The 11,080-nt window shown below is 41.3% G+C and overlaps 1 protein-coding gene across 1 annotated transcript; it reads left to right on the top strand.

Annotated features, from left to right (window-relative positions):
- The first annotated feature begins 4,203 nt into the window (after positions 1-4,203).
- LOC118220000 (zinc finger protein 501-like) lies at positions 4,204-9,854 on the top strand. Its single transcript, XM_035403592.1, has 2 exons — positions 4,204-4,405; positions 8,077-9,854. Exon 2 carries the CDS (start codon positions 8,216-8,218, stop codon positions 9,317-9,319), a length of 1,104 nt encoding a protein of 367 aa, XP_035259483.1. The 5' UTR covers positions 4,204-4,405; positions 8,077-8,215; the 3' UTR covers positions 9,320-9,854.
- Positions 9,855-11,080: the final 1,226 nt, after the last annotated feature.

Raw genomic sequence — 11,080 nt, 5'->3', positions numbered from 1 at the left:
TCTCTTGTCTATATCTACACCCCAGTGGTTCAGAATGCCATTGGTCAGAACTGATCAAGTGACTCTTCTGACATAGTGCGGCCGCCATTGAATGGATTCCATTTTATCATCCAACATGAGACGTGTTGTTTGTCCATCCATCCATCCATTATCTCACCTGCTTATTCCTGGTCAGGGTTATGTGAGATGCTGGAGCCTATCCCAGCATGCATTGGCTGAGAGGCAGGAATACACCCTGGACAGGTCACCAATCCGATGCTGGGCACACACCATTCACTCACACACTCATACTTAGGAGCAATTTAGACTGTCCAATTAACCTAACCTGTTTAGCTTTGGACTGTGGGAAGAAATCGGAGGACCCAGAGGAAACCCCAGGGATGCAGACAGAGGGAAAACAGTGCTTTCAATAGGATGGTGTGTTTTTTTTAATTTTTTTTTAAAAGCATCACTCAAGGTAAGTTCTGAATAGTTGCTATGAATCATTCATGAACCTTCTGAAGTCATCCTACGAAAACAATTATTTGCGCCCAGAGCAGAGGTTGCTATGCGTTGTTCCTTGTCTATCCTCCTTTGCAGAGCACCTCTTAAGTTCACTTTTTGCAGGTCACAAAATTAATCTGAAAGCTGCTCACTCGAGGGAAGAGAGCAATGGAAGGGAGTGTGTTTACAGTGGAATCGAATCCAGCCTATGTAATCCGAGGACCACACTCCACACCAGTAGATGGCGGTAATAAACCAAAAGCCAGCAGTAATGAACCAAATGCCTGGCTGTCAAACCCTCAGGGCAAACCACCTATGGTATGTTACATACCCTGCAGCACAGATAGAGGGACTGAGAGACGCATTCAGCACTCTGCAGCACAGACAGTGGGACTACGAGACACATTCAGCACCCTGCAGCACAGACAGAGTGACTGAGAGACACATTCAGCACCCTGTAGCACAGACAGGGGGACAGAGAGACACGTTCAGCACCCAGCAGCACAGACAGGGGGACAGAGAGACACATTCGGCACTCTGCAGCACAGACAGCGGGACTGTGAGACACATTCAGCACCCTGCAGCACAGACGGGGGGACTGAGAGACACATTCAGCGCCCTGCAGCACAGACAGGAGGACAGAGAGACACATTCAGCACCCTGCAGCACAGACAGGGAGACTGAGAGACACATTCAGCACCCTGGAGCACAAACGGGGACAGAGACACATTCAGCACCCTGCAGCACAGACCGGGGGACTGAGAGACACATTCAGCACTCTGGAGCACAGACAGTGGGACTACGAGACACATTCAGCACCTTGCAGCATGGACAGGGGGACTGAGAGACACGTTGAGCACACAGGAGCACAGACAGGGGGACTGAGAGACACATTCAGCACTCTGGAGCACAGACAGTGGGACTACGAGACACATTCAGCACCCTGCAGCATGGACAGGGGGACAGATACACATTCAGCACCCTGCAGCACAGACAGAGTGACTGAGAGACTCATTCAGCACCCAGCAGCACAGACAGGGGGACAGAGAGACACATTCGGCACTCTGCAGCACAGACAGCGGGACTGTGAGACACATTCAGCACCCTGCAGCACAGACGGGGACTGTGAGACACATTCAGTACTCTGCAGCACAGACGGGGACTGAGAGACACATTCAGCACCTTGCAGCACAGACAGGGGGACAGAGAGACACATTCAGCACCCTGGAGCACAAACGGGGACAGAGACACATTCAGCACCCTGCAGCACAGACAGGGGGACTGAGAGACACATTCAGCACTCTGGAGCACAGACAGTGGGACTACGAGACACATTCAGCACCCTGCAGCATGGACAGGGGGACAGATACACATTCAGCACCCTGCAGCACAGACAGGGGGACTGAGAGACACGTTGAGCACACAGGAGCACAGACAGGGGGACTGAGAGACACATTCAGCACTCTGCAGCACAGACAGTGGGACTACGAGACATATTCAGCACCCTGCAGCATGGACAGGGGGACAGATACACATTCAGCACCCTGCAGCACAGACAGAGTGACTGAGAGACTCATTCAGCACCCTGCAGCACAGACAGGGGGACTGAGAGACACGTTGAGCACACAGGAGCACAGACAGGGGGACTGAGAGACACATTCAGCACTCTGGAGCACAAACAGTGGGACTACGAGACACATTCAGCACCCTGCAGCATGGACAGGGGGACAGATACACATTCAGCACCCTGCAGCACAGACAGAGTAACTGAGAGACTCATTCAGCACCCAGCAGCACAGACAGGGGGACAGAGAGACACATTCGGCACTCTGCAGCACAGACAGCGGGACTGTGAGACACATTCAGCACCCTGCAGCACAGACGGGGACTGTGAGACACATTCAGTACTCTGCAGCACAGACGGGGACTGAGAGACACATTCAGCGCCCTGCAGCACAGACAGGGGGACAGAGAGACACATTCAGCACCCTGGAGCACAAACGGGGACAGAGACACATTCAGCACCCTGCAGCACAGACAGGGGGACTGAGAGACACATTCAGCACTCTGGAGCACAGACAGTGGGACTACGAGACACATTCAGCACCCTGCAGCATGGACAGGGGGACAGATACACATTCAGCACCCTGCAGCACAGACAGGGGGACTGAGAGACACGTTGAGCACACAGGAGCACAGACAGGGGGACTGAGAGACACATTCAGCACTCTGCAGCACAGACTGGGAGACTGAGAGACACATTCACCTCTTTTCTCCCCCCCCCTTTCTTTCTTTCCTGCGTTTACATCTCACTTGTGTAAATGGATGGATGAAACGATAATTGTTCGTAGTTTGCCATACTGTTTAGAACAAAGAGGATTGCTAAGCACATGTCAAAGTGGATTCTGTAAAGGTAGATCTATGCTACATGTTTTAGTGAAAGTAAGCAGAAAAAGCAATTAGTATGTAAGAGGTCATGGCTATAGTGTATTGATATTGAGAAAGCTTATAATTCCATGTGGAGAGAAGGACTATTAATTAAAATGCATAAAATGGGTATTGGCGAAAGACTATACAACTGGGTTTTAGATTTCCTCTCTAGTCGGACATTCTGTGTTAAAGTTGGAGATGCTGTTTCAGATGATTTTGATATTTGTAAATGGTATTCCGCAAGGTAGTGCTATTAGCCCTATTCTGTTTAACATTATGATGAATTATATTTTTATGAATGTTGGTAGAGATATTGGGTCATTGCTTCATGCAGATGATGGGGCTATATGGAAAAGAGGGAAAAATATTAGGCATGTGACTAATAGCATTCAGAGTGCCATATTGAATGTTGAAAGATAGTCATATGACTGGGGATTTAAGATGTCAGTTGCAAAGTCATGCTACATGTTCTTCACCAGAAAGAAAAGGGTAGATAATATGCAACTTAAATTATATGGTAAATGTATGGAAAGGGTAACAGAGTTCAAATATCTAGGGTTATGGTTTGATGAGAAATGTATATGGAGAACTCATTAAACATATTGAAACAAAATGTAAAAAAGTACTGAATCTCATGAGATCAGTTTCTGGTTATGAATGGGGAGCAGATAAACAATCATTACTGGAGTGATAGATTATCTGTATTTACAGCAGAAATAGTTAGAGAGCGCTGAAATTAAATGACGATGACAATGAATGTTCCCTTTGGAAAAGGTGAGGCCAAATCATTAATAAGAATGGCACTGAGGGATTCAGAACAAGTGGGACATGGATATCAAAGGGAGACACAATTAAAGCATACAGAAATCCATTAAGTTGAAGGCTTTCAAAGGGAAGTGCAGAAGAGAGGAAGTGGTTTTTTCATGGTTAAGATTTGGACATGCTGGATTAAATTCAACTCTTTATTTAATGGCAAATTGTATTTCAGATTAATGTGATATTTGTAATGTTCCCGAAATTGTCGAGCATGTCATAATGAGGTGTAGTAATTATAATTCAGAGAGGAACACTTTACGTGATAAGATATATGAGCTAGGACGGCTATGAAATTTTAAAGGGATTTTAGGGATGGGATCGAAAAATTGGGACCGCTGCAAGGCTCTCTTTATTTTCCATAAAGATACAGGATTAGATCGTAAGATTTAGTTTTTTTCTTTTCTTTTCCTTTCTTTTACGTAATCTGAAGTATGTAAATCCCTGATGTTATACGCTCCGGTGCAGGAGGTGGTGGTATGCACCTATACACGTACTTGACAAGCCACCATTAATTTTAGAGAAGAAGAAGAATAAGAAGAGGAAGAACCTCCAACTCAATCGCTTTATGGTTAACGCGGCTTTTAACAGGCGTTTGGAATCATTTGCCGCTGTTTATGAACTACATGATGATAAACGAACATTTTAGTTGAATTAAGAGTGTCTGCAAACAATAGGGGTAAGTGTTTTAAAACCATAATCTTGATGCTTTTGTAGTTCTGTTGGTTTTGTTTACCAAGAAGCTCCAAATCAGGGTCCTGTTTCATGTCGCTACCTGGGTTACTCAGCTAACCAATTCGTTTGTTGACATTTGTGGATAAACTCAGGATTTTCGGTTTCACGGAGCTAGTTCACTATTTAGCCAGAAATGTACCGAGGCGAGGTACATTATTATTATTATTTAGCGACGCTGAAAATGTAGGAGTAATAATTCACTTTGTTAATTTGCTTCATTCATGTAGTACAACGTACAGTGCTTCCCGTTTGAAGACAATAATAAAAGCAAAATAAAACCAACAAGCAGGGCACAGGATTACACAGTAAATACAGTAGTTAATAATTAGAAAATTAAAAGAAGGTAGAGAAGAAAATAAAGAAATATAATGAGAAACAGACCACCATTAAAGCCAAAGAAATGAAAATATAAGTAGCCTAAATGTAGAGTAGCTGTACTGAGCACGGAAAGTCTGCATTGCATCCAAAAGGCATGTCATGGTGTTAATCAGATTTCCTGATAGTGCAAGGGTGAACACTAATAAGGAAGGTTTCAATTGCAAGAGGGTTTCACAATGGTAGTATTTACATCGGCTAATCACTAATAAATTAATGTTTTCATTGTGTTTCCAAATGCCCCATGAGGTTAACCCACTAACTTGCACATTACCTAGTTAAAAATGCAGAATTTCAATAAAGAGGCAATGCGGTATGTTTTTATGTTTAACTTTGACCTGCTGCCAGCTCCTTTTGTAGCTGCTGTCGCATGCACTGACAAATAATATAGTTTGACGTTTCAGTCTGTGACAGCAAAGAGCAGAAAGCTTCCTCTCATTTTGGCCGCTGTAGATAGACTACATGGCCAGAAGTATGTGGACACCTGAACATCACACTCGTTCCCAAATCAGGGGCATTGATATGGAGTTAGACCCCTCTTTGCTACTATGACAGCCTCCCACTCTTTCCACTTCTTTTGGAACATGCCTGTTGGTCTGTTTCATCACTCCAGAGAAAGCGTTTCCACTGCTTCCACTGAGTCCAATGGTGGTGTGCTTTACACCATTCAAGTCAACGCTTGGCAATACGCATTAAGTTTGTGTGTGGCTTCTCAGTCATGGAAACCTATTTCATGAAGCTCTTGACTAAAACAGTTCTTGTGCTGATGTTACTTCCAGAGGCAGTTTGGAACTAGGTAGTGAGTGTTGCAGTCGAGGACAGATTTTTATGTGCTACACGCTTCAGCACTCGGCAGTCCCGTTCTGTGAGCTTGTGTGGCCTACCACAGAACGTTGTGGCTCCTAGAACGTTACCACTTAACAATAACAGCACGTACAGTTGATCACAATAATAATAGCTGTAGCAAGGCTGAAATTGAACAAACTGCCCTGTTGGAAGGTGGCATCCTATGGCAGTGCCATGGTGAAAGTCACTGAGCTCTGCAGTGCGACCCATTTTACTGTCAGTGTTTGTCTATGGAACTTGCATGAATGTATGCTTGATTTTATGCTCCTGTTAGCAATGGGTGTTGCTAAAGTAGCTGAACCCTCTAATTAGAAAGGCTGTCCGTATACTTTTGGCAGAGTTGTTAGGCTATATGTTTGTTTCTGTAGTGAGGATTGCTTTCTCTTGAGTTCTTTATTTTAGAGGTTAAAAAATATGCCCTCCAGTGTTGCCATTATTTCATGATCTACAAGCTCAAAACGTAATTATTTATTCTTTATACCCGGTTATTACTGGTCAGGGTTGCGAGAGGTACTGGAGCCTGTCCCAGCATGCATTGGGCGAGAGACAGGAATACATCGTGGACAGGTCGCCAATCTATAGCAGGGAACTCCAGATATCAGTTTGCTCACTTAGCATGGTACTGGTCCAACGTTACGTCTCTATAAACTGGTCAATTACAGCGAGTTAAAGATGTAGCTAAATAAATGAACAACGGCGCTATAGTGTCACTCATCTTGCAGGACTCTTATGGCTGTTCACTATATTAATCTATGAAACATCTGGAAATCCAGTAAATATGCTGAATAGGGTTCCATCAAATGTATTGTACATTTAGGCATATAGCAATATTTGAGTTGATGAATTAATTTTCAGCGAGGTAGCCTCATTGACAGTGGCTAAGCGAAATCGATAATGATTCAAAAAATCTTACTTTTTAAAGATTTAATCCCATCTTCTACTGAGACTTTTGTCGTTTATTCAGTGACAAATTTTCTGTGACACTGACCATCCAAAACTTTCACTTAACGTACTGGCCTCATCTGGTGGTCAATGAAGGCTAACAACACACAAGCACTTACTACTGGTAGGTTTATTACCTGCTGAGAAGTCTGAGGGGAAATGTTGAGCTCAGTCCTACACTATTGTCTACATATATTATTGAATGCAAGCCCAATATTGTCTACTTAAATGATGGTTGGTCAGGAAGGAGCCAGTCTAAAGCTGCTGTTCACAGTTAACTGTTTAATACATGAAGGCTACATGCCAATGTTTTATTTTTTTATTCATACATAGTTTTTAAAAACCCTTTGAAGAATAGGATTTTCGAAATGTTTGTTTTTTTTCCCCAAAATGTATAAGTCTGTGTTCTAGATCTCTGTTGCTTTCAATTACTAGTTCAGAACATTCTAATCACATAGTTGTGATCTTACACTGGAATAAGTTGTTAAAGGAGTGGAGGATTTCTTTCTTTGAATGGTATCAAATTAGGTGTGGAGAATCATAGAATTTTCCTAGTATTGATATTGACTACCAAAATTTTGGTATCGATTTTTGAATTTCTTTTAGGAAAGTAACTTAGGCAGTGAGAAATCTACCATCTGGGTCTGATTATCCTAAGATTCCTTGGTTAAGGGGAGGCACCACCGTCAAAAACGATGATTTTGGTCCATATGTCAATTTTGTTATTTTCTGATATTTTGCTTCTATAACTTGTGTAGTTTCATAAAATGAACAAACTAAAGGTAAATGATCATTATAAATAGTTTGCATACTTTAGATGATTATACAACACCATCGTCAAGTACACAAAGCATAAACTGAGCTTATGATAGCATCTTTTATGATTAAATGCCTCCGCAGTATTAAAACTGACCTGGTTGAATCATGTATCGTTAAAAAGCTTGTTTCCTGGATCGTACTGCTAGAATGAGCATACGTGGCTATTTCCTTTGCTGTCACTGTGAGGATCGATGAAATACTAGCTCATTTATAATAGCTCATTTGCATATTTTTAAAATTAAAAAAAGAAAAGTCATAATACAAAAAAACTTTGTATTTGTGTGTTTATTCAACTGGTAAAATTTCATTTTAATATGAGTAAAGGATTTATTTTTTCCTATTAAGGGGTGGTGCCTCCCCTTAATACTCAACAGCCTTGAAATCATGACGGTCAAGGCTCTTACACTGACTGCAGTGACCATTTGGCACATTTACTTATTGTGGTTTATTAGTCCCAGTACTTCCTTATTACATTCCTACACACCATAAGAGTTGCTACCCATACTAGATTTTCCAGAATTGTTCCGAATTCTGGTCAGGCATCTGAAGGACGGCAGAGTGTAAAGAATGTGTCAGCTGCTGCAGTAGGACCATTTTGATTAAGGCTAAATCCCTTCCCCTGTTTCCTTCCAGGAGCTGCAGTTCTGAACACCTTTGAGCAGCAGTATGATGCAGGCAGGAGTCTGTCGGAGACAGGACACTACCAGAGCTCACTGAGCAGCACAGGATCAGACAGAAAGAAGAGGAACTGAGTGGACTGGAGTCTGTCCACATGGCAGAGTCAGAGACAGAGTGTGCTGCACCAGGACTCAACACACTGGAGCCAGAGTGTCTTACAGCACACAGCAGGGTCAATGATGTACAGAACAGACACACACCACTGATTAAAAAAGAAATTGATCTGGGCTCCACCCACACTGGGGATCTTAAGACAGAGAGCCTAGACAGTACAGAGCTGGGATATGTAACCCATCTGCATCCTGACCAAATCAAAACAGAGACTGATGATGGAGGATACCTTAAAGCAGAACACATCAGTGATTTGCAGGATTTTAATTTTAAGTCTGATAAAATCAAGTGTGAATACAATGAAAGTTTAGTGAGTGATCTCATAAATTCTGCAATGAATAGAGTTGATTTCTTTCAAAACAAGATAATTCACAGGAATAAATGTGAAATTAATACAGGTGAAAAGCCGTACAAGTGTATGCAGTGTGAGAAATGTTTTCGTGCAAAAGCTGATTTAAAAACACACCTGAGAGTTCATACAGGTGAAAAGCCCTACAGATGTTTTGAATGCAAGAAGTGCTTTTCCCGAATAGGTAATTTAATTTCCCACCGGAGAATTCATACAGGTGAAAAGCCCTACAATTGTATTCAGTGTGGGAAGTGTTTTTCCAAAATGACTAGTTTAAGTACCCACTTGAAAATTCATACAGGCGAAAAACCATACAAATGTACGCACTGTGGGAAGTGTTTTTCCCAAATTTCTCATTTAAGAAGCCACCTGAGAATTCATACTGGTGAAAAACCATACAAGTGTTCTTGTTGTGAGAAGTGCTTTTCCAGATTATGTCATTTAAATCGCCACCAGAGAAGTCATACAGGTGATAAGACCTACAATTGTTATCGGTGTGAGAAGTGCTTTTCCACAAAAAAACTTTTATATGTACATCAGAGAAGTCATACAAGTGAAAAGTGTACTCAGTGTGGGAAGTGTTTCGGGACAAATTCAGCTTTAATTAGACACCTGAGAATTCATACAGGTGAAAAGCCCTACACGTGCATTCAGTGTGGGAAGTGCTTTTCTCAAAGAGCTCATTTATGTGGCCACATGAAAATTCATGCAGGTGAAAAGCCTTCCTTATGCATTTAGTTTTTAATTAAAAAAACAAAACTAAATTGAAATAACAATTTAAATGACTGCCGGAAAGTTTGTACCGATATTTCTGGTGTTCATCCAACGTGAAATAACACCTGAAAATTTATTCAACAACCCCTTCTTATTTTTTCATTAAAACTCCACACAATTCGTACAAATGAAAAGGCATTTGCATGTACTCAGTGGAAGGTTTGTCTGTCTTGCATCATTTAAATCTGTTATATTTTTGCCCGAAATGCTTGAAAGGCTGTATAATGTTACCCCATTGGACAAATCGTAAATGTGAGAAGTCATGAGCTCAGTGGTTCTTTATGTTCATTTCAACACCAGAAAATTCCATTAGAATCTAGTTGTGAGTAACCCATGTGTAAAGTGTGCTTACTATGTGAAATGCACTTTAATTGTACATTGTAGATTTCAGACAGTATGTTTTTTTCAGAGATAGCAGTTGAGGGCCATTGTTTCACAGTTTTATTTACTGTTGTATATGAAATGTTTATTAAATAATTTTGCACTGACTGTACACTTACCAAGGCCTTTATGACGTGTTCATTTCTGGGTTCTCCTTTCTAGGCCTGTGTGTAAATGTAGTTTAATTAATGTTGCTCATAATGCATAACACTAATTGTGCAAGAACGAAATTTGAGTCATTAGGTGTGAAATGTTGTAATTATTTTAAACATTTTCAGTTTGGCTGAATGTGAAGTTTTTCATTTTTGAAGAATGTCATAGGTATCTTAACTAAATAAAAAGTTATGACAAACATGTAATTAATGGTGTACGTGTGATGGCTAAAACATTCAAAACAGAAAATCCAGGTGAAACTAGGGGTGTGAACCTCCGGGCTTCACTGATAGAAAACGATTTTGATTCTTGAGGCAACGTAATTTAACAATATAATAAATGTTGCTATGAAACTGTCCCAAACGATCTAATGTATTAGAAAACAATCTTGTCATAATCCTGCTAACAAAATTCTGTTACAATGTACAGATATGACCAAAGTGAGGGTGAGAGTGCTAGAACTTACTGACAGGTTTAACAGAAGGGAAAATGGCACCAGCATGAGTGATGATTGCGTCAATTTGGAAACATAATGATGTTGACAGTGTTTCTAGAGAACAAACCACCATGTGATTATTGACATAAATGTTTTGCTATGATTCGTAAAGATACAGATCAATTTTGCATATTGTATCGACTGGATTGGATTGTTGCCTTTTGAACCAATATATTGATCCTGATCGAATTTATGGTTGTGAGAGGCAATTATGATAACAAAAAAATGGCTGCATACAAGACGGACATGTGTATCTATTACAAATATTTATTTACAGGTAAATTATAAAAAACATTGAAAATAATCCATTCCTAAATTGCTAGCTAGCATAGAATGTAGGCCAGATAATCGATAGTTCAGTGCTATGTTTTAGTAGCTAGGCAGGCTTTATTTATGATGTACGGTTACATTACATTACATTACATTACATTATAGGCATTTAGCTGACGCTCTTATCCAGAGCGGTTGAGAGACAGAGCTGCTGTGGCAGGAAAGATTATACACTCGGAATAATTATTTGCTACAATGGCATTCCAAATGTGGAGTTTAAAAAGTACCTGGAGAGGGTGGGCGGGGCCAGGCAGTGAAGCCCCCGGAAGTAACGGGAAACAGCCTCTACTGCCCATACTGAGAGCAAGAGAGCTTACTGCCCATTGAATTCAACGTGGAGATCAAAGCTGCTATGGCAACCAAAA

This window comes from Anguilla anguilla, chromosome 2, assembly GCF_013347855.1.
Source record: "Anguilla anguilla isolate fAngAng1 chromosome 2, fAngAng1.pri, whole genome shotgun sequence".
NCBI lineage: Eukaryota > Metazoa > Chordata > Actinopteri > Anguilliformes > Anguillidae > Anguilla > Anguilla anguilla.
The sequence above is the reverse complement of the archived record's forward strand: the minus strand, read 5'-3'. Positions and strand labels throughout refer to the sequence as shown.